At 48.9% G+C, this 24115-nt stretch overlaps 1 protein-coding gene across 3 annotated transcripts in view; it reads left to right on the top strand.

Moving 5' to 3' along the window:
• Positions 1–24115, top strand: part of MYH14 (myosin heavy chain 14) — a 90267-nt gene that overhangs the window by 49823 nt on the left and 16329 nt on the right. For all 3 annotated transcript variants that reach the window (XM_024768494.1, XM_024768492.1, XM_024768493.1), the window contains 12 exons: positions 950–1081; positions 1918–2124; positions 4678–4815; positions 6624–6747; positions 7326–7497; positions 9397–9609; positions 10186–10330; positions 10991–11197; positions 15579–15683; positions 15776–15928; positions 17158–17406; positions 21761–21973. In XM_024768494.1, coding sequence (XP_024624262.1) covers positions 950–1081; positions 1918–2124; positions 4678–4815; positions 6624–6747; positions 7326–7497; positions 9397–9609; positions 10186–10330; positions 10991–11197; positions 15579–15683; positions 15776–15928; positions 17158–17406; positions 21761–21973 — 2058 coding nt within the window. The remainder of the gene's footprint in view (positions 1–949; positions 1082–1917; positions 2125–4677; positions 4816–6623; positions 6748–7325; positions 7498–9396; positions 9610–10185; positions 10331–10990; positions 11198–15578; positions 15684–15775; positions 15929–17157; positions 17407–21760; positions 21974–24115) is intronic.

The raw sequence follows: 24115 nt of genomic DNA, 5'->3' as shown, positions 1-24115 counted from the left end.
TGTTCCAAAGAGGGAAGGGAGGAGCTGGGATATATAGGAGTTTTGAAACAAACAAACAAACAAACAAAACCAGGTAGTCAAACATCAAGATTACTGCTAATTAAAGAAAAACCAGCCATCTTGAGTTAACGAATTTAGCAGCTTTTCTCTGAATGGGAAGATGCGAGAGTCCGGGCTGAATGAAATTATTCCTTTGCTATGCACCTTAATGACCTAGGGCCAGTATCCTGTTTTCCTCCATCCTGAATCCGCTCGGGGTGCACCGTTGGGGGCAGCTGCAGCAGCTCCCGGCTTGATGGCCTCAACATCCTCTGTTTACCGATATGGCAGGCGACGTCCGGCAACATTCTTGGTCCACACAGGCATCAGTGAATGAATCCCACAAATAAACAGAAAGTTATAGCTGTGATAAATGCTATGAATTAGCTCAGAAAAGAAGATAATAAAATAGAATCAAATACAGTAGAGAAGTTGAGAAGAATCGGAGTTGAGGAGAACCAAAGAAAAACAATAGAACAGACATGAGCAGAGCAATCCCGCTTAGCAAAGGGGAGGGTGGTTTGGTGAAACTTTCATTTTGGTTATTCATGGGGGGTGGGGGGCTGGCCTGTCACTCCAGCCTGGAATCACACAGTGTAAAGTGCATCTCTCACTATGGACCTTGGACCAAGAACTTTGAGGCACAGTGTCTCCTGTAGGCAAAGGGACCCTGTAGCAAAAAAGGGACACATTTAGTGCTGCTTGTACTGTACCCCGGACTGTTCTAGGCTGTTGGCAAATGTGAAGTCATTCACTCATTCCGACTGATGGGGTCACAAGGCCAGTAGTGGAGGAGCTGAAATGCGAACCCAGGAATGCGGCCCTGCTCAGAGCGTGAGTTCTTAGCTCCTGAGCCCAGCGGCCTCCCACGGTGGGAGCCAGTCACCCACCATCCCTCCTGTCCCCCTAGGTGAAGCCACTGCTGCAGGTAACGCGGCAGGATGAGGTGCTGCAGGCACGGGCGCAGGAACTACAGAAAGTGCAGGAGCTGCAGCAGCAGAGTGCCCGCGAGGTGGGCGAGCTCCAGGGCCGGTTGGCGCAGGTAAGGGGCGAGGTCCCCGGGTGAGGGCGTGGTGGTGGGAGGAGCCTATGGTGGGCGGGGCTTCCAGCTGAGCTGGGTCGGGGGCAGGGGTAGGTTGCGGGCTGGCGGAGAACCGAGGTTTACTGGGGCCGAATGGGGGCGGAAACTGGTGTGGTTGAGCAGCGAGATGCTGGGAGCGGGGCCCTGGGGATGTAGCCAGGGTGTTGAGTGGGGGGTGGGGCTGGTTGCTGCAGAGCCAAGATGATCAGGAGGCCGGTCCAGCCTCGGGCAGGGCAGGGGCTGGGCTATCCTACACAGGCGGTGGACTTTTAACTGTTGCCAGTATTTCTGGAATCTTAAAATAACGCTGAAGCAAACCCCTTCTTGAGCATTTTTCTGTTTGTTTTTCAGAATTATTTCCTTTGGTTAAATTTCTGGGCGTAGGAATATTAAATGCACTGTGAGCTGATAGAAAGTCCTCCCTGGGGCTATTTGGAGGATGGACTGGAGATGGAGAGACTGGAGGCTGGGAGAGCGGGTAGAGAGTCCATTGGGAGAGGATGAGGCTCAAGCCTGTTAGGGTTACGGGGAGAGAGGAGGGGGGCAGGAGGGATGGAGCTGGGGACTGATGGGCTGTAGGGAGGTGAGGGAGAGGGAGGCCCCCAGGGGTCTGCCTTGGTGACTAGGGGTCATCCTGAGATGAAGAGCAGAATAGGGGACTGTCTTCCATCTCTCCCTCCTGCCCCCCAGGCCTCAAAAGGCAAAGTAACTCAGGGGGCAGGAGGGACCTTGTGCTCCACTGAGGGCCATCCTGGGAGCACTACCTAACAGACGCTGACCTCCTACCCCATCCCCAGCTGGAAGAGGAGCGTGCCCGCCTGGCAGAGCAACTGCGAGCAGAGGCAGAATTGTGTGCTGAGACTGAGGAGACCCGGGGGCGGCTGGCAGCCCGAAAGCAGGAGCTGGAACTGGTGGTGTCGGAGCTAGAGGCCCGTGTGGGCGAGGAGGAGGAGTGCAGCCGCCAGCTGCAAACCGAGAAGAGGAGGCTGCAGCAACATATACAGGTCTGGCCCCCGTGCGCCCGAGGCCGCCTCCCCCCACCCCTTCTGTTTACCCCACACACCTGTGCTTCAGCAAACCCTGCCTCTTTTGGCCATGAATTTGAAAAAATGAAACAAAACAAAACTCAGCTCCAAGTGTCTTAAGCAAAAAGAATACTTTTTTTTTTGGCTTTCAAATTAATGGGAGACTCTAGAATGTGTAAGCGTCAGGCATGGCTGGATCCGGGTGCTCAAGCAGTAGCTTCAGTACTCTGCCTCTCTCCATCTCCTGGCTCCATTTGCCTCTGTGCTGCTGCATTCCAAGGCAGGCTGCCCTGCCATGGTTCCCCTTCAAAATCCATTGTGTATTTTACACTTAAGGCACGTCTCAATTCAGATGCTCAATTTTCATTGGCAGGACTTCATCTGCATTTGTGTTTCATAACTTCTTCTGTGAAAAAAAGTAGATTGACATCCCCAAGTTGATCCAAACACACTTAAAAGTTCCCCAATAATTAATTGAGTGACTGGTTTTAAATTTAAAAGAAATCGAATTAAATTGAAAATTCGATGACTCAGACTGGTCACATTTTAAGAACTCAGTAGTACTTTAATTACCTCCTCTTGACCCCATTGGTGAGGGGGGCGGGGATCCTGCCCTGTGGTTATGGAGATGGCCTAACACACCACACCTGATCCTGGACAGATGAGACAGAAAGCACGTTATTAGTCACAAATGTTCACAGCCTGAGGGAGGCAGACACCATGGCACAGAGAGTCACAGTGGGGTTGCATTCAGGAATGGCATGAACAAGCTGCAGCTGTGAGAGGCAAGCCTAGTGGTAACAAGAGGATGAGGTGACCCCTGGTTCCTGCAGGAAGATGTGATTGGTTTGTTTATTTATTTTTTATTTTTTGGCTGTGCCACACGGCATGCGGGATCTTAGTTCCCCGACCAGGGATCGAATCCATGCCCCCTACAGTGGAAACGCAGAGTCCTAACCACTGGACCACCAGGGAATTCCCGATTGGTTTGTTTTAAATAATTCCAAGGACTAGCAGGTAACTGAAGCCTACTAGATAGGGATAAGCAGGTACCCTGTCTGGTCCCCAGGATACAGAGGGTTATTGGTTAGGGGACCTTGTCTTTGGTAGCAGGGCAGGTAGAAGGACTTGTGATTAGGCCATTATAGGGACTCCCAATTTTACCAGCCATCAAGGCCACACGTAATATTGAATTTTTAAAAATTGAGGTGTAATTGACATATAACATTATATTACTTTCAGGTGTACACATAATGATTCGATATCTATATACATTGCAAAGTGATCACTGCAATAAGTCTAATTTACATCCAGCACCTTAAGTAGTTAGAAAAAAATTTTTCTTGTGATGAGAATTTTTAAGATCTACTCCCTTAGCAATTTTCAAATACACAATAAAGTATTATTAGCTACAGCCGCCATGCTGTACATTACATCCCTATGACTTATTTCATAACTGGAAGTTTGAACCCCTTCACCCATTTCTCCCACCTCCCTACCCGCACACCTCTGGCAACTACCAATCTGTTCTCTGCATCTATGAACCTGTGGGTTTTGTTTTGTTTTGTTTTGTTGTGCCACTCAGTTTGCAGGATCTTAGTTTCCCGATCAGGGATTGAACCCAGGCCCTCGGCAGTGAGAGCACCAAGTCCTAACCATTGGACCACCAGGGAATTCCCTGAGCTTGCGTTTTTATTTATTCATTTATTTATTTATTTTTGGCTGTGTTGGGTCTTCGTTGCTGTGTGTGGGCTTTCTCTAGTTGTGGCGAGTGGGGGCTACTCCTCCTTGCCGTGCGCGGGCTTCTCATTGAGGTGGCTTCCCCCTGCTGTGGAGCACAGGCTCTAGGCACGCAGGCTTCAGTAGTTGCAGCAGTTGGGCTCAGTAGTTGTGGCACACGGGCTTAGCTGCTCCGCGGCATGTGGGATCTTCCCGGACCAGGGATCGAACCCGTGTCCCCTGCGTTGGCAGGCAGATTCCCAACCACTGCGCCACCAGGAGAGCCCTGAGCTTGTGTTTTTTTCTTGTTTTAGTTTTGTTTCTTCGATTCCATTCATAAGTGAGATTGTCTGGTATTTGTATTTCTCTGTCTGACTTATTTCCCTTAGCATAATGCCCTTGAGGTCCGTCCATGTCATTGCAAAATATTGAATCTTAATTTCCAGTCTCACACCACAAATCGCCCCGCGTGCCTGGTGACTGCTGTAGTGGACGGTGCCCATCTCTGTGACATGTTTATTGTTTATAATCTTCACACACACATACAAGAATGTGATTTCAATGTGATAGACAAAGATTTTTATCTATCCTAATACCTCAAACGGTGCCTGGCCCCCACCAGGCACTCAATCAGTGTTTATTGACCCAATGAATGAAAAGTAAGCGTTGGATCCTTCCCAGCCCCACCCAGACTGTGGACCTGTCTGAGCCATGAGCCCCGGAGATCCGTGAACCATCCCCTCCACCCATCCTTCCCATGACACGTCAGTCCCCAGCCGCTGGGTCCTCAACCCTGCCTTCTCCCCACTGCAGGAGCTGGAGACCCACCTCGAGTCTGAGGAAGGGGCCCGGCAGAAGCTGCAGCTGGAGAAAGTGACGACGGAGGCAAAGCTGAAAAAGTTTGGGGAGGATCTGTTACTCTTGGAAGATCAGAACGCCAAGCTGAGCAAGGTGGGTGGGCTGTGACCCCAAGGGCAGGGGGAGTGGGCTCACTGGTGAGCACAGGTCCTTCTCTGCATCCCCCCCAGCTTGCCCCACCTCTAGGGGTCTTCAAACTCTCGGTCTTGGCTGTGTCTCCTTTGAACCCTTTCCAGCTCCTTGTGTCTCTGTCACAGCTTCACTCAAGCTGGTATTTATTGAGCAGCTATTATGTGTCATTATCTATCTCTGGATCATCCGACACCCCAAGGCCGCATCGCTAAAAACGACCCCCGTTTCATTACATCCCATCGTTGTGTGGGTGGGCTGGACTGTGGTCCCCTTAGGCAGTCGCGATGACGTAGTGGCGGGCGCTGGAGGGCTGGTGTCCAGGTGCTCTTTTGTGTGACCTCTCTGCCCACGGGAGAGCCTGGGTTTCTCACCTGGCAGCTCAGGGCTCCCAGAAAAAGAAGTGGAAGTGGGCAGGTCTCTGAAAGGCTTAAGGCTGGAACTGACACGGCATCACTTCCCTTGAATTCTATAGATCAGGTGTTGGCAAACATTTTCTCTAGAAGGCCAGATAGTAAATATTCGGGCCTTGGCAGGCCACTCCGTTTCTGTGACGACCACTCAATTCTGCCGTTGTAGCATGAAAGCAGCCACAGGTGGTCTGTGATCAAATGGGCGTGGCTGTGTCCCAATAAAACTTTATTTATAAACACAAGCAGTGGGCCATATTTGGCCTGCAGGCTGTGGTCTGCAGACCACTGAGCTTAAAGCAGACTCAGTCTAGATTCAAGGGTTGGGGAATTAGACTCTGCCTCTGGCTGGGGACATGGTGAAGAGTCTGCCACCATCTTTAACATGGCACAGCCAGGACTGGACTAGGCACAGGCGATATGGCATTTAACTAACTAGAAAACCATTTCTGTCCTCACAGGGGCATGGGGGGAGAGGGAAGCTAGATGAGTCACCCCAGGAAATCAACATAACCACACATCATGAACTAATTATAAACGGTCAGAAAAGAACAGAAAACCATGGAAGTGGGGTGGCCTGACTTGTGCTAGGGGTAGTCAGGGCAGGCTTCCTGGAGGCAATGGTGCCTGAGTTGAGAGCTCAAGGATGCACAGTTTTTTGCAACATTCCTTGGATGCGGTGGCTCTTCTCTTCTGCTCTGTTCTATTTGTTCCTTTTTGAGGTAGTGCTGACCCCCTGCCTTGATTTCCAAAACCACTGACAGTTTGAAAAGTGCTGCTCAAAAATAAATTTAAAAAATAAAATAATAAATAAAAATAATAAACAGAAAGAAAAAAGAAAAGAGCTGCTCCAGGCCAGTGCTTCTCAAACTCCACCGTGCCCAGGAATTATATGGAGAACTTGTTAAAATGGAGATTCTGATTCAGCCGTCTCGGGTGGAACCTGAGATTCCATTCCTAGCAAGCTCCCGTTTGGTGCTGATGCTGCTGGTCCATGAGCTGGACCTGTAGTAGTCACAAGGCTCCAGAACTCACCCATAAGTGCAGCACATGTGCAAAGATGTTCACTGCAGTGTTGTTTATAATAGCAATTGATTTGAATCAACCTCAGTATCCATCTGTGGGCCAATGGGTTAATGAATGGGGGTGTCCTTCAAATAGTGGGAGTCTCCACAGTTAACAGGCGTGAACCCCGTGGGGGTAGGACGGGTCCCTAGACCCTAAAGAATGCAAAAGGAGGGAAGGGGGTGGGAGCAGGAAAGGTCAGGGAAGGATGGAGATAAGCAGAAACGCAGATGAGAATGATATCAAAGATGAGGGTCGGGCCCCTAATGCCCCACCCCCACCTCCTACCACCCTCAGGAGCGGAAGCTGCTGGAGGAGCGTCTGGCCGAGTTCTCATCCCAGGCAGCTGAGGAGGAGGAGAAAGTCAAGAGCCTCAATAAGCTTCGACTCAAATACGAGGCCACGATTGCAGACATGGAGGGTGAGCACCTGCCCCTCAGTGGGGGCCCGTGCACACTCCAGCGGGGTCAGGGGGTACCTCGGGTGACCTTCATGTGCTCTGGGGCCTCAGTGGTCATATCTGTTAAATGGGGGCAGGAAAGAAGACTCGGGACAGGTTAGGTGTCCTCCCAGCTCTTAAGTTGTTTCTGTCTCTCTCCAACCAATTCTCTCACTCTCTCCTAAGTGTCTTGGGTCACTCTCAATCTGACGGTCCCACTAGCTGTTTCAGACACTTTTTTATCTCTGTCCCTTGCTGTGGACTCAGAAGCAGAAACAGAAGGGAGAGAGCACAGGAGGAGGCCGGGGAGGCAGGGAGGAAAGGGCAGGGCAGAGAGAGCCAGCAAGCAGGAGCAGGGGCTGTCCCTGGGGGGCGGAGGGGAGAAGGCATCTGGGGGTCTGGGGACCAGTGGGCGATCCCAGGGATGGGGAAGCTGGGAAAGAGCGGGAGGGGTGGAAAGAGACGCTGAGCTCAGCCTGACTGCGGGGGCCGTGGGTCTCCCTGGGTGTGTGGGTCTGGCTCCCTTGTGCATGCCCCACCCCCCCACCTCCCGCCTCCAGATCGCCTCCGGAAGGAGGAGAAGAGCCGCCAGGAGCTGGAGAAGCTGAAGCGGCGGCTGGACGTGGAGGGCTCAGAGCTGCAGGAGCAGATGGTGGAACAGCAGCAGCGGGCGGAGGAGCTGCGGGCCCAGCTGGGCCGCAAGGAGGAGGAGCTGCAGGTCGCCTTGGCCAGGTGCGGAGTGGGCCGGGTGGGGTGCACAGCACGGGGGCGCCGCCTGCCAGCGTTGGGGGCGCCTGGCGAGACCCTCCCGCAGGTACAGAGCTCGGCCGAGCCGCTCACCAGCCGTGCACACCCACTCTGAGCCTCCGTGTCCCCTTCTGTAAGATGGACACAGAGTTCCAAGCCCACTTGGTTAAGGGAAGACTGAAACCGGGCCCTACGTGTCTGGTGACTTACACAGTTTCTTGCACAGAGGCAAGGAAATGCTATTTCTTCTTCTCCCACAACCCCAGCCTCTCAAAACCAAACAGCCCAGAATCCGCTGTGATTGGTAGGTGGTCTGGCCGTCTTAGGAATCATAATCGTCATACTTACAGCCATTCACAATTATTGAGCACTTACTGTGTGCCAGATATGATGCGCGGTGTTTCAAGTGCTTTTCACTCACTGCACTCCATGCGACCTGAGGTGCCCTTGTGTATGGGCGCAGCTTGATTTCAGAGAGGTTACAATGTGGGGAAAACGTGCATCTGAGAATCGATGGGACACGGGGTTGGTGGAGGTGGGTTAAGAACACGCACCCTCCAGCCTGACTTCTGGGTTCAAATCCTGGCTCCTCCCCTTTTTGGCCATGTGAGCTCACCTGGGTGACATCACCTCTCGAGCCTCAGTTTCTCTATCTGGCAAAAGGGCATGATTATAGAAACTCTCCTAGGATTAGTGTAGGGATTAAATGAGAAGGGGCTGAGAACATGCTTGGCATACCCTAAGCCCTCATTAGATGCTGCGTGTGTCTGTTCCTACCTTCCGTTATTGCCGTTATTTTTTTCCGTTTTCTTTTGTATTGAGGTGAAATTCACATAACAAAATTAACCATTTTAGGGAGTTCCCTGGTGGCCTAGCGATTAGGACTCCGTGCTTTCACTGGGATCCTGCAAGATGCGTGGCACAGCCAGAAAGAAAAAAAATTACCCGTTTTAAAGCATACAGTTCAGTGGCCTTTGGTATGTCTGCGATGTTGTGCAACCACTACCTCTATTCAGAACATTTTCGTCACCTCAAAAAAAGAATCCTATGACGCAGTCACTTCCAGTTTCCCCTCCCCCCCAACCCCCGGCAACCACCGATTTGCTTTCTGTCCGCATAGGATTTGCCAATTCTTACTCTTTCACGTGGAATCATATAACATGTAGCCTTTGGCGCTACACTGCCAACCTCGCGGCAGTCCTGTGAAGGGGGGCAGTCACGCTTTCTCACAGATAGGAGCCCGCAGTTCAGAGAAGCTGTCGCTTGCCAGGGCAGGTGGCCGAGCAGGGGATACAGACCATGGTCGGTGCATCTCCCTGAGCCATTCTTACAGGGTTTTTTTTGTTTTTTCTTTTTTTTTTGGCCGCTGCCGCACGGCTTGTGAAATCTTAGTTCCCAGACCAGGGATCGAACCCACACCCCCCTGCAGTGGAAGTGCAGAGTCCTAACCACTGGACCACCTCCCTGAGCCATTTAACCCAGAGTCCACGCTGCTGCTCCATTCAGCTTCTCTTTGCAAGAGGTCGATCCCATAGGGGTTATGAGGAGGGACTCTGGGGTCAGCCACCCACTGACCGTGTGACCAGGGCAAGCAAGTACTTTCCCGCTCTGGGCCCCAGTTTCCTCATTTGGCATGAATGTTACACAAAATGATAAAGTGCTCTCAAGTGGCAGGAACTTAATAAGTGTCCCTGTGATTACTGGTGGTGTCATCCCCATTTTACAGCTAAGAAAGCTGAGGCTCTGAGTACTGGAGACACATGCCCAAGGGCAGAGCTGGGCTTTTAACCGGGGACTGGCCGTGTCTGGCCCTCCAACCCCTAGAAATCGTCCCCACCCCCTGCCTGCCCCTATACCAACCCCCTGGTCCTCGTCCACCCCCAGGGCAGAGGATGAGGGCGGGGCCCGGGCCCAGCTGCTCAAATCCCTGCGGGAAGCACAAGCGGGGCTGGCCGAGGCCCAGGAGGACCTGGAGGCTGAGCGCGCAGCCAGGGCCAAGGCAGAGAAGCAGCGCCGGGACCTGGGTGAGGAGCTGGAGGCACTGCGGAGCGAGCTGGAGGACACGCTGGACTCCACCAACGCGCAGCAGGAGCTCCGGTGAGGCTGGGTGGCCTGTAGCTGGCACAGGTGGGGCACATGGGGGCTAGGGGCGGGGCAGGGAAAAGGATGTGGGTCCAAGCTCTCCATCCACACAGTTGTTTAGTCGTTCAACAGTTGTTTATTGGACACGGGCTCTGGGCCCAGCGTGGGCCACGCTGGGGACAGAGATGAGTCAAGACTCAGGCATTGCCCTCAGGAACTCCCAGTCCAGGGGTAGGCAGATTCGGGCAAAGACAGACACAGTGCAGAACAAAGTGAGCTTTAATGGAGTACGACAGGGCATCGTGGATGATCAGAGAGGGCCCTTGTATCACTCTATGGGAGGGAGTCCAAAAAGACTTCTTTGAGAAGGGGCCTTTTGAATAGGGTTTTGAAAGATGCCTAGGAGCTCACCCTTAAAGCCACCCTTCTTCTGCAGCATCACTGCCCAGATCCCTTGGGGAAGGTAGAGTGAGGTCCCCATCCTTGGAGGGAAAGAATAAAAGGAGGCACAACCAGCAGTCAGGGGCTCCCTCAAAGTCCCAGCCTTCCTCTATTCTGAAATTCTGTTCCCTTCCCCTTCCCCAATAAAAGGTCCAAGAGAGAACAGGAGGTGACAGAGTTGAAGAAGGCTCTGGAGGAGGAAACGCGCGTTCATGAGGTGGCGGTGCAGGAGCTGCGGCAGCGCCATGGCCAGGCACTGGGAGAGCTGGCAGAGCAGCTGGAGCAAGCCCGGAGGGTGGGTTGAGATGGGGGAGGAGTGTATGCGGAGCCATGGGGAGGGGAAGCAGGATGCTGGGTTGGAGGAGGTACCTCTGGCTGGTTCTAGGCCAGCGCATTTTTTCTCCTCACGTATCCATGTCCCTGATCCATCTTGCATTCAGCAGATGTTAATTGAATATGTAGTATATTCCCGGGTTGGTACTGGGGGCCCCAGCTGTGAGCCAAGCAACCAATACCCACTTCCGTCGTGGAGCTCACGTTTTAGCAGGCAAGGCAGAGAGTAAACAATCTAAACACATTCATAATATATAGCGGGGTCATAAGTGCTATGGGAAGATGATGAACAGGAAAAGAGGTTTCAGAGTGCTAATGGCCAGGTGGGGGCGTGTTGTGATTTGAAATAGAGAGGCCTTGGAGAGATTCAGTGAAAAGATGACATCTGAGTAAAAAACTGAGGGAGGTGATGGGTGAGCCATCCTGGCATCACAGGGAAACATGTTCCAGGCAGAGGGAACAGCCAGTGCAAAGGCCCTGAGGCAGGAATGTGCCTGGGTCTTTAAGGAACAGTGAGGAGTTCCAGAGGGAATAGACAGTACAAAGGACTTGGGGCGTTCATGTGCCTGGTCTGGTAGAGAAAGGGAATCATAAAATCATTGCTGTCTCTCTCCCCCACCAGAGCAAAGGTACATGGGAGAAGACCCGGTTGGCTCTGGAGGCTGAAGTGTCTGAGCTACGGACGGAGCTAAGCAACCTGCAGACCGCGCGTCAGGAGGGTGAGCAACGGAGGCGTCGCCTGGAGTCACAGTTGCAGGAGGTGCAGGGCCGGGCTGGCGATGGGGAGCGGGCACGAGCAGAGGCTACTGAGAAGCTGCAGCGAGCCCAGGTGAGTGGGGCGGCTAGGTAGGGGGTGGTCTCTGCTGTGTGGCTTTGGGTGAGATGCCTGCCCCCTCTGGACTTCAGTTTGGTCCACATCAACCCTACTGTCCTTTCCAACTTTTCCAACATAATCACACATTAATAGCTAGTATTTGGTGAGGGATTACTATGCACCAAACATCCTGTGTATTTTGCCAAAGGCTCCTCCTAATGCTTCTTTGAGGGAAGTGCTAATATTGTTCCCATTTTACACACAAGGAAACTGAGGCCCAGGGACGTGAAGTTGATTGTCTTGGGTCCCTCAGAGCCAAAGCGTGAACCCAGGCATGACTGATCCTGTAGCTCTTAACCCTGCCACAGCGCCCACCCTCCACCCTCTTATCTTCTGGTCTTAAATAATCCGTGGTCTGATTAGAAAAACCCAGCGTGAATACTTGGACCTGTGTCAGGACAATATCATACTATGACTGTTAGAAAAAATGTGGGTTTTTAAAATTTTATTATGTTTTTTAACTAAGCGACCAATACCTGTTTATTACTGGGAATACAAAGAAGGAGAAAGAGGGTAAGAATGACTTTTAATTCCCCAACCCCAAGGCGGGGAAACCACTGTTACCATTTTCAATTTCAGGATTAAAAGAGTCTATAGTTAAGGTGAAAGTTAAGTCGATATAACAAAGAGACTCCAGAATTCATCAGCTTGAATAAAAGACATGTGTCTTCCGTCTCAGGAAAGAGGCTCAGAGTAAGCAGTGGAGGCTGGCGGGACACTTATGCTCCATGAGGTCACTCCATTATCCCTGAGGGCATTGACCTCATCTTCAGAGTTAAATCTGGATTGTGGGCACCTGTGTGCTCCAGCTTAGGAAGGGGAAAAGAGGATGGGATGGAATTTGCATATATCACTTTGCTTGCATTCCATTGGCCATAACATAATCACATGACCACAGCTAGCTGCAAAGGAGACTGGGAAATATAGTTTCTAGCTGGCAGCCACGGGCCTACCTAACAGCCTGTCACAGTGGGACCAGGGGAGAAGGGATGTGGGGGGACAGCTAGGGGCTGCCCCCATGGAATTAAGCTATGTAGTGCTCATTCTCCTAAGCACTTTACGTGTTACAGAAATAAAAGTGACACCAAGAGTAGAGTCTGGTGGCCGATAGCGGGAGTTCTAGGTTGCACTGGTCAGTAGAACTTTCTTCCGTGATGGAAATGTTCTGTAACTGCACTATCCACCTGGCATGTGAGGAGTACACCTGAGGAGCTGGATTTTCATTTTATTTAATTTTAATTACTTTAAAGTTAAATAGCCACCTAAGGCTAGTGGCTACCGTATTGGACAGGGCAGCTCTAGAGCCATTCTGCCTGGGCTAAAATCTCAGTTCCACCACTTGTAGCTGTGTGATCTTAGGCAAATTGCCTAACCTCTCTGTGCCTCGGCTTCCCTTTATGTAAACTTAGACTAATAATAGTATCTGCCTCATAGGGTCGGTGTGTGAATCCAGCGAGCCTAAACTTGGAAAGCTTTTAGAATAGTTCCTGGGTTCTCAGTAGGCTCTCAAAAATTGTCAGATGTACCTATATATTGAGCACAGGTATATGCCAGGCACTGAGCTAGTCACTTTACGTTCATTATTTCATTGACTCTTCAAAGCAGCCCTGGGAGGTAGGTCCTGTTATCATCCCCATTTCACAGATGAGAAAAACTGAGCACCAAAAAGATAGGAATCAGGCACTTCCCTGGTGGTCCAGTGGTTAAGACTCCATGATCCCAATGCAGGGGGCCCGGGTTCGATCCCTAGTCAGGGAACTAGATCCCGCATGCATTCCTCAACTAAAAGATCCCTCATGCCATAGCGAAGATCCTGCATGCCATAACTAAGACCTGGCGCAGCCAAATAAATAAATAAAATTTTTTTTTTTAAAAAAGATAGGAATCACTTGCCCAAGTCACACAGCCAGGAGGTACCAAGGTCAGCTCAAAATATCATTTTCAGAAGTTCAAAGCATGACTGTCATACAAAGACATAATAAGCCCATGTCAAAGATTTATTTAAAGCAATAATGAACCATGAAAAAGAATGAAATAATGCCATTTCCAGCAACATGGATGGACCTAGAGATTATCATACTAAGTGAAGTAAGTCAGACAGAGACAAATATCATATGATATCGTTTATATGTGGAATCTAAAAAAATGATACAAAAGAACTTATTTACAAAACAGAAACAGACTCACAGACATAGAAAACAAACTTATGGTTACCAAAGGGGAAAGTTGCAGGGGAGGGGTAAATTAGGAATTTGGGAGTAATATATACACACTAATATATATAAAATACATGAACTACAAGGACCTACTATATAACACAAGGAACTATACTCAATATTTTGTAATAACCTATATGAGAAAAGAATCTGAAAAAGAATATGTGTATAATGTATGTATAACTGAATCACTTAGCTGTACCCCTGAAACTAACACAACATTGTAAATCAATTATACTTCAATAAAAACATAAATATTTTAAAAAAAGCATTAATGAGGGATCCAGCAGAATGTCAAAGATGTTCAAGGAGAGAAACAACAACAAATTGGTGTGTGTGTAGTCAGCAAAAGAGAGAATGCCAGAACGAAATGGCGCAGTCAGAGACAAACCGGTTAATGTCCCAAAGGGCAATCAAATGTAAGCTTTATAGAAGTGTAGTTGATTTACAATGTGTTAGTTTCAAGTGTACAACAAAGTGATTTATTGATTGATTGATTGATTTTTGGCTGCGTTGGGTCTTCGTTGCTGCATGCATGCTTTCTCTAGTTGCTGTGAGCGGGGGCTACTCTTCGTTGTGGTGTGCGGGCTTCTCATCGCGGTGGCTTCTCTTGTTGCGGAGCACGGGCTCTAGGCACGCAGGCTTCAGTAGTTGTGGCACACGGGCTCAGTAGTTGTGGCTCACGGGCTCTAGAGCACAGGCTCAGTAGTTGTAGTGCACGGGCTTAGTTGCTCTGCGGCATGTGGGATCTTCCCGGACCAGGGCTCGAACCCATGTCCCCTGCGTTGGCAGGTGTATTCTTAACCGCTGCGCCACCAGGGAAGTCCCAGTCCTGTCCTTTCTAAAGGATGCCTGACCACTGCCTTTTCTTATTTCCAAGTTTTCAGATAAATTTTCTTACCAGCCAGAATTTGAACCCAACCTTGTTTGTTAAGTGAACCTCAAAAAGGGAGAGAAGAAGGTTCAGGGTAACACACATGTGCTGGAGGCACTCACCCAACAAACATTTTCTGAGCACCTACTGTGTGCCAGGCTCTGTTTTGAGCCCTGAGGACACAGCAGGGAACAAAGCAGATGAGGTCCTACCCTATGGAGGCAACAGTCCAGGGGGGAGAAAGTGGTAAGCTGCTGCCCGATTCCTACAGCGAAGGAACGTGAGACCAGGAGCTGCACCCGGGATCATTGTGGTGGTGATGTGCATGCCGGGGGAACAGCTTTATTGTAATATAACTCACATACCGTATAATTCACCCATTTAAAATGTACAGTTTGAGACTTCCCTGGTGGTCCAGTGGGTAAGACTCTGTGCTCCCAATGCAGCGGGCCTGGGTTTGACCCCTGGTCAGGGAACTAGATCCCACATGCCACAACTAAGAGCCCACATGCCACAACTAACACCCAGCACAGCCAAAATAAATAAATGAATATTTTAAAAAATAATAAAATAAAATGTACAATTCAATCGTTTTTAGTATATTCATAGAGTTGTACAGTCATCACCGTAACCTAATTTTAGGACATTTTCATCAGCCCAGAAAGAAATCCTGTACTGTGCAGCCATCATCCTCCAGTCCCACCCCCTGCCCCGGCAACCACTAATCCCCTTCTTTTGTCTCTCTAGACTTCCTATTCTGGACATTTCATAGAAATGGAATCATACAATATTTGTCCTTTTGTGTCTGGCTTCTTTCATTTAACATAATGTTTTCAAGGTTCATCCATGTTGTAGCATGTGTCAGTACTTCATTCCTTTTTATGGCCAAATAATATTCCATTGTCTGGATAGACCACATTTTGTTTATCCAGTCATCCGTGGATGGACATTTGGGTTATTTCTGCTTTTCAGCAATTGCGAATAATGCTGTCGTGAACACCCCTGTACAAGTTTTTGCCTAGACTTCTTTTCATTTCTCCTGGGTACACACCTAGGGGTGGAATTGCTGGGCTGTATGGAAACTCTGCATTGAACCATTTTAAGGAGCTGCTAGACTGGTTTCCATGGCAGCTGCACCTTCCATGCTGGTGCACCCTCACCAGCAATGGTGGTAGGGATTAGAGGCAGAGGAGCAGAGGGGTTGGCTGGCTGGAAGTCGTCATTAGAAGATGTCCCTTCCCTGCAGGCTGAACTCGAGATTGTGTCTGGAGCACTGAGCGAGGCCGAGTCCAAAGCCATCAGGCTGAGCAAGGAGCTGACCAGCATGGAGGCCCAGCTCCACGATGCCCAGGTGATCCCAGCCCACCTCTCACCACCGGGCTCCCCCCAGGCCTCCCCTCGCTCCTGCCCACACGTAACATCCATTCTCCCATCCCTCTTCAGGAGCTGCTGCAGGAGGAGACCAGAGCAAAGCTGACCCTGGGGTCCCGGGCACGAGCCCTGGAGGCGGAGGCGGCAGGGCTGCGGGAGCAGCTGGATGAGGAGGCAGCTGCCAGGGAGCGGGCGGGCCGCGAGCTGCAGGCTGCGCAGGCCCAGGTGAACAGCCCCGCAGGGAGATCTCAAAGGGATGCCCAGTCTCCCAGCCTGTTCCTCCTGGGTTCCCCTGCTCCGGGTGGCCCCATTGCCCAGCATGTCATAGGCCAGACCCCTTCAAGCCATACCCGCCTCTGTCTCTCCCTCAGCCCCAGAGCCTGTAGGTGCAGACCCCCATCCCTCCTGTCCCCAACTCTCTGTTTCATTCCCTACTCTCTGTCCCCACAGCCCCAGCCACCTGGATCCTCATCTCAGCCTCCCTTCAAACCTCCCTGCCCCTAGTCTCTCCCCTTCCAGCTCATACTTCACATGGTCTTTCTACACCCTGAGTTGACCCTGCCCTTCCCTAGCTCACAGACCTCCCATGGCTCTCCAGCTCCCCCCGGACAAAACCCATGCCTCTCAGCTGGATGTCAGAGGCCCTGCACTCTCTGGTCCTTCCTTCATGTTTAGCTGTATTCATCTCTCATCTCTTTTTTCACTTCTCTTGGGAGCACCCTTTTCATTTTTCAGGACTTAGCGTCAGCCTCTCCTGTTCTGGGAAAACCCTGACCATTCGGCTCTGGGCTCCCACAACCCTTCTTTCTCCTTTGTCCCCACTTCAGTCACCCTGGCTGGAACTGTCTTTGCCCATGAGTCCCCCCATCAGACTGGGAGCACCTTGAAAGTGGGACCCCATCAGAGTTAGGTCTGGATCCCCAGCATAGGCCAACATAGAGCCTGACATATAGGAGACCTTGAGAAATGCCTGTTGAATGAATGAGTGATGAATGTATGCTTGCAGATATCCTTCTTTAACTGGAAAACTCCTATGCATACTTCAAGATCCATCACAAATGCCCCCTCCTCCAGGAATTCTCTCTTGAATGTTCTAAATAGATTTTTGAACCCCTCCTGTGGACTCTCATGGGTCTCATACTTCTTTTACCTTAGCCTCCATCACCCTGGCTGTGATGTTCAGTCTCCCCCACCAGACTGGGGGTTCCCCAGGACAGAGCCCAGCCCTGATCCATCTTCTGGGCCCTGATGAGAACCATTTTAACCTCCTGGAGGAGCTGGGGCTCATAGAACTCACAACTTCATCCCTACTCATGAGGCAGAAGTGCCCAATGAAGTGAATTATTTCCCCCTTCAGGCCTCAGTCTCCTCATCTGGGAAATGGGGCCCCACCAACTCACACCTGGATCGCAGCCATGAGTGACACCCTCCCTCTCTCTCCTCCCCCACCCCAGCTCTCAGAGTGGCGGCGGCGCCAGGAAGAAGAGGCGGGGGCACTGGAGGCAGGGGAGGAGGCACGGCGCCGGGCCACCCGAGAGGTTGAGGCCCTGACCCAGCGCCTGGCAGAAAAGACAGAAGTGGTGGAGAGGCTGGAGCGGGGCCGCCGCCGGCTGCAGCAAGAGCTGGACGATGCCACAGTGGACCTGGAACAGCAGCGGCAGCTTGTGAGCGCGCTGGAGAAGAAGCAGCGCAAGTTCGACCAGGTGAGGCACCTCGGGTTACCAAGCTGGGAAATTGGGATGCTGATCCACGCTGCCCATGGTCATTGTGAGCAGTCAGTAACATGTGATGTCGCAGCTCAGCTGTGAACTTGGGAGGACCTTAGGGCCAGATGCCTCTTCCCTCTGAGCCTCTGTAAAATAGGACACCCATCCATCCTGGCTTATGTCTCTTGCCTCAAAATAATTATTGGTGGTACCCACTTTTACTCCCGAAAGAGTCCTGAAGGTACACCAGAAGGTTGTAGGAAGATGAAATGAAATAACACACCTTGCTTCTCCTGCTGACTCCTGTGGACCTCAGGCAGACTGCTTGTCCCACTTGAGCCTCAGTTTGCCCATCTAGGAGATGGGGATAATGTTAAGCAGCTGGCAATCTGAGGATGGAATAAAGTTCTCAGAACCCCAGAGCATTAAGATCAGGCAACCCTGAGGTTCAAATCTCAGCTGAGGCCCTTTCTGGCTGTGTGGCTTGGGCAAATCGCCCGACCTCTCTGTGCCTCAATTTCTTCATCTGCAAAATGTGAGAGTCCTTATTTTGCCTTCATTTTTGAAAGGTATTTTCACTGACTGTTGAATTCCAGGTAAACGGTTTTATTCTTTCCACACTTCAAAGAGATCATTCCATGATCTGTGGCCTCCATTGTTTCAGATGAAGAGTTAGTGGTCACTCAAAGCATTGTTTCCCTGCAGGTAGTGTGATGTGGTTTTCTGGCTGGTTTAAATTTTTTCTCTTTCTCTTTGGTTTTTAGCAGTTTGACTATGATATGCAGCTGTGGGGTTTTGTATTTATCTTTGCCAAGCTTCCTGTATCTTTGGGGTGGTGTTTTTGATCAGATGTGGAAATCTTCAGCCATTATTTCTTCAGATATTTTTCTGCCCCATTCTCTCTCTTTCCTCTTCTTCTCAGACTTCAAATACATGTGTGTTTGACTGCTTAATACCATTCCATAGATCATCAAACATTTTTTAAACGTTTTTAAAAAATGTTTTGTATCTCCTAGAGTTCTATATAAATTATTTTTATATAAATCTCATTTTTGACTGGCTTCTTTCACTTGAAAAAATTACTTTGAGATTCATCCATTTTTGAAATAAATTTATTTATTTTATTTATTCATTAATTTTGGCTGTGTTTGTTCATCGCTGCGCGTGGGCTTTCTCTAGTTGTGGCGAGCGGGGGCTACTCTGTTGCGGTGCAGTGGCTTCTCTTGTTGCGGAGCACGGGCTCTAGGCGCGTGGGCTTCAGTAGTTGTGGCACGTGGGTTCAGTAGTTGTGGCTCACGGGCTCTAGAGCGCAGGCTCAGTAGTTGTGGCGCACGGGCTTAATTGCTCCACGTCATGTGGGATCTTCCCGGACCAGGGCTTGAATCCATGTCCCCTGCATTGGCAGGCGGGTTCTTAACCCCTGCGCCACCAGGGAAGCCCCTCATCCATGATTTTGCATGCATCAATAATTCATTCCTCTTTTTTTTTTAACTGCTGATTATTATCCCTTTATAGACCACATTTTGAAAAGTACTATACTGTTGATGAACATTTGAGTTGCTGTTTCTAGTTTTTGACTGTCATGCATAAAACTTTAACGTTTCCAATAGATGTAGTGGTTTTACTTCACATTTCCCTAATAAACGATGTTGAGCATCTTTTTATGTGCTTATTTACCATCCATACATATTCTTTGGTGAAGTCCCTGTTCAAATCTTTTGCCTTTTTTTTTTTTAAAAAAAGGATTGTTTCTTTTCTTATCATTGAATTTCGAAAGTTCTTTATATATTCTGAATATGAGTTCTTTATCAGATATATTGCTTGGCAAATATTTTCATCCAGTCTGTGGCTTTTCTTTTCATTCTCTTAGTAGAGACTTTCAAAGAGCAGAAGTTTTTGTTTTGATGAAGTCCAATGTTTTAATTTTTTATTCTGTGGATTATGCTTTTGGTGTTGTGTCTGAGAAATCTTTGTCTGACTTAGGGTCACAGTGGTTTCCTTCTATGAGTTTTTTTCTAAAAGTTGTCTAGTTATAGGTTTTACCTTTAGGTCTATGATCCATTTTTCTTTTAATTTTCTATGATCCATTTTGAGTTAATTTTTATATATGGTGCTATCATAGCTCCAAGTTAATTTTATATGTATCTGGATATCCAGTTGTTCAAACACTATTTGTTGAAAAGATTCTCTCCACTGACTTGCTTTGCATAGATATTGAAAATCAGATAGCATTAGTTCTCCAATTTTTTCTTCTTTTTCGAAGTTATTTTACCTCTTCTTGGTCCTTTGCATTCCCATGTGTATTCAGTATTTTACAATCAGTTTGTCAATTTCTACAGCAAAAAAAAATCTCCTTGGTTTGAGATTGTTTTGAATCTGTAGATCAGTTTGGGAAAAATTGATCTTCATGATATTGAGTTTTCTGGCCCAGGAACAAGATATATATATCCATTTATTTAGACCTTCTTTAATTTAATCTCAGAAATGTTTTATACTTTTCAGTGCCCATCTTTCACATCTTTGTCCGATTTATTTCCACGTATTTCATTTTTGATGCTATTTTAAATATTTTTATTTAATTTCTGATTGCTAGAATATGGAAGAGTAATCAATTTTGTTTATTGATCTTGTATCCTACGATCTAGCTAAACTCACATTTTGGTGCTAGTAGGTGTTTTATAGGTTCCATTGGATTTGCTACGATTTTCTGTGATTAAAGACAATTTTACTTCTTCCTCTCCTTTTTTTTTTTAACCTTTCCTCTGGGACTCCAAATACATGTATGTTTGATTGCATGATACTGTCTCACAGGTTATTAAAGCTCTGCTAATTTTTTTTTTACAATATTTTTTCTTTGCTCTGTTAGATCATCTCTATTGACCTGTTTTCAAGTTTACTGATTCTTCTGATGTGTGTCCATTCTGCTCTCAATTTCATCCAGTGACCTTTTTATTTCAGATATTGTATTTTGAAGTTCTGGCATTTTTCTTTGGTTCTGTGTTACAGTTTCAAATCCCTCCTGCAATAACCCTGCCTCTTCACCCATTGTATCCATCTTGTCCTGAAACTTACTTAACACAGTCAAAGTGCTTGTGTGATAATCCCAGTATCTAGGTCATCTGTGGGTCTGTTTCCATGGACTTATTTTTCTCTTGACTGTGAGTCCCATTCTCTTCCTTTTTTGCACGTCTTGTAGGTTTCATTGTCAATTGCTGTGTCTTAAAAAACAGTGAAGGTTGAAGTACATTTTAAAAATTTATGTATTTTTTTCCTGCCATTACCCCAAGAGGAAGAAAGGAACACCATTTCCTCAGTTGTTTATCTAGAATGAGGGGCTGATCAGTTGACCCATTTAAGAGGTTTTTTTTTTTCAACTCAAAATTTCCTTTAACTTTTAAAAATTGAGGTATAGTTGATTTACAATGCTGTGTTAGTTTCAGGTGTACAGCAAAGTGATTCAGATATATGTGTGTGTGTATATATATATGTATGTGTGTGTATATATGTATATATATATATATATATATACACGCACATATACACATTCTTTTTCAGATAATTTTCCATTTAGGTTATTACAAGATATTGAGTATAGTTCCCTGTGCTGTAGGTCCTTGTTGGTTAACTATTTTATACATAATAGCATGTATCTGTTAATCTCAAATTCCAAATTTATCCCTCCCCCCTTTTCCCCTTTAGTAACTGTAAGTTTGTTTTCTATGTCTGTGGATCTGCTTCTGTTTTGTAAATAAGTTCATCTGTATCATTTTTTTAGATTCCACATATAAACAATATCATATGATATTTGTCTTTGTCTGGCTTGTTTCACTTAGTGTGATCATCTCTAGGTCCATCCATGTTGCTGCCGGTGGCATGATTTCATTCTTTTTTGTGGCTGAGTAATATTCCATTGTATATATGTACCACCTCTTCTTTATCCATTCATCTGTCGATGGACATTTATGTTGCTTCCATGTCTCGGCTGTTGTGAACAGTGCTGCTGTGAACATAGGGTTGCATGGATCTTTTCATATAGTAGTTTTCTCTGGATATGTGCCCAGGAGTGGGATTGCAGGATCATATGGTGACTCTGTTCGTAGTTTTTTAAGGACCCTCCATACTGTTCTCCACAGTGGCTGCACCAGTTTACATTCCCACCAACCGTGTGGTCCATTGAAGAGTTGGGCTGCTTTGGGACATGGTTGCGACTTTAATCCCTCTACCTCCCTCTTGTGTCTCTGCCTCTGTCTGTCTGTCTGTCTCTGCCCTTGGCTGCCCTGTCTTCCCCATCCCCCTGTACATTCCTTTCAGCTAACCTGTCTCCCCCACCCCATCTCCCTCACCCCGGAAGCTCCTGGCGGAGGAGAAGGCAGCCGTCCTTCGGGCGGTGGAGGAGCGCGAGCGGGTCGAGGCGGAGGGCCGGGAGCGTGAGGCCCGGGCGCTGTCACTGACGCGGGCGCTGGAGGAGGAGCAGGAGGCGCGGGAGGAGCTGGAGCGGCAGAACCGGGCGCTGCGGGCCGAGCTGGAGGCGCTGCTCAGCAGCAAGGATGACGTCGGCAAGAGCGTGAGCAGCCCCCCGTCCGGGGACACACACGTGGCAACACAAGCACCCGTGACGCTGGGGCGCACGTACACACGTGTGTGCTCTCCCACACGCGGGGTGAAGGGAACCAGCGTCAAAGCCCCACGTTCACGTACCAGACGTACGTGTTCGTGCACACGCACAGAACGGGAGGAGAATCTGCCAAGCAGACGCGTGCAGACAACACACACAGAAAGTGAGGAGAGCCAGTCGTCACCGTGCGTGTTCACGGCCACAGGACAGGAGAATCTTCCAGCAGACATATGTGTTCACACACTGAACACGAGAGCTGCTTACAAAACATACGTGTTCACCGGTGTGTTCATGGAACGTGAGGCGGATCTTCCATTAAGCACGCTTGCTCATGTGTACACACAGAGTGTGAGAACCACTCACCTTGTGTGTATGTGACTCAGAGAGAAAGAAAATGAAGACAATTTAGCACGACATACAGCCTGAGACGCGCTCCACAAACGTGGGTGTGCACACGCACATATATGCACATACACACATGTACACACGCCACACGCACATTATACACATCGCACACATACATACCACACACACACACACACTGTGAAGACACCCCGCCTTGCCACCCCGCAACTCCACTGAGCACACACAGGCTCCCCTACCAGGTCTCCATCTTCCCCCAACTCATACGTCCCTCCAGGGCCTGTGCGGGGGTCTCGCAGGCCAGTTCCCAGTCCCCCCTCACCCAGCCAGTATCCCAGCCTCCCAGGCTTCTGAAAGGTCTGACACACCCTCCACACCATCCTTTTTTCATGTGCTCAATAAATATATTTGTGGAGCATCTACCAGAACAGGCCCAGGGCCACAAGCCACCCTGGCTAATGACAGGAGGCACTGATGGAAGGCGTGTTTAGCTGGGTCCCTGGGCAGACACAGTCCCAGCATCCTTCCTTATTGCCAGGGGTGCAATGGCTGAGGGCTTTATTTTCTCCGCATGCTCTGGCATTAATCCAATGGAGCTTTTAGCCAGGCCTGGAAAGAACCTCCATCCCCATGACACACCCTTGGCCTGCAGCCCCAAGGATAATCCAACTCATGTTCAAACTGCTAAGGTCTGTCCTTTGGGAAAAGTGTTAAGTTATATATAGTGACTCCAAAGGCCTTGGTGGGAAGTAGGATGTTGATGGGAGAAGTTTGAGTCCTTCAAGTCAACCAAGTTGATTGGCAGGTGCCAAATAAAAGGGGGACCAGTTGGACCCTTCTAAGCACTGAAAGTAGACACTGTCACCAGCATTTTCATGAGGGTAACTAGGCAGGGGTGATAAGCAGATATAGTCCCTGCCCTGTGGAGCGCACAGGCCAATGTGGGAGGTGGGTGTTGCCCAAAAAGGCACATAAACACATAGTAAAGGACCACCGTGACTAGGGCTGAGTCAGAGAGCGACTCAGTGCCAGGAGCATGGGTAACAGGGAGGCCCTGACAGGCCAGGGGATGCCTCTCTGAGGAGGTGACAATTAAGGAGAGGCCGTGGGGGGGGGGGTGTCTTTGAGAATTCATGAGCCCAGGTCTGCTTTCACAGGGTATTTGGGGTTTTCATTTACACCTCCCTGAAAGGTCTGGAAAGCCCCACGCTGAGAAAAAAATAGTAGTCGCTAGTGGGTTGGTAATCTCCTGGGGAGTCTGGCAGAAACCAACACTGCTAACTCTGGAGCTACGTGCCTTCAACGCACTTCCACATGGGATTCCTGAAGGTGAAGCCACAACGAAGTGAGCTCACAAACCAATCACAAGACCAGGAATTCCCTGGGCGTCCAGTGGTTAGGACTCTGAGCTTTCACTGTCAGGGCCCCGGTTCAATACCCAGTCGGGGAAGTAAGATCACACAAGCTGCGCAGGTCCTGGCCAAAAAAAAAAAAAGATCACAAAACCTACGAGGAAATAATCCACCATGAGTGAGAGTCAGCCGACCTAACAAACACTGGAATTGGATTCTCAGGAGCTTCAGATAATAGAATTACGGTGCATAGGTTATTAATAAAATATGTTCTAGGATGATCCAGAATGAGACACATAGTAAGTAGGTGCTCAGGAAATGTTAAACGTGTGAATGAATGAACGAACTAGGATGGGCACGTCAACTTGCCTCCCCC

The sequence above is a fragment of the Neophocaena asiaeorientalis genome, unplaced genomic scaffold, assembly GCF_003031525.2.
Source record: "Neophocaena asiaeorientalis asiaeorientalis breed wild unplaced genomic scaffold, Neophocaena_asiaeorientalis_V1.1 scaffold629, whole genome shotgun sequence".
Lineage (NCBI taxonomy): Eukaryota > Metazoa > Chordata > Mammalia > Artiodactyla > Phocoenidae > Neophocaena > Neophocaena asiaeorientalis.
This window is presented reverse-complemented; position numbering and strand designations above follow the sequence as displayed.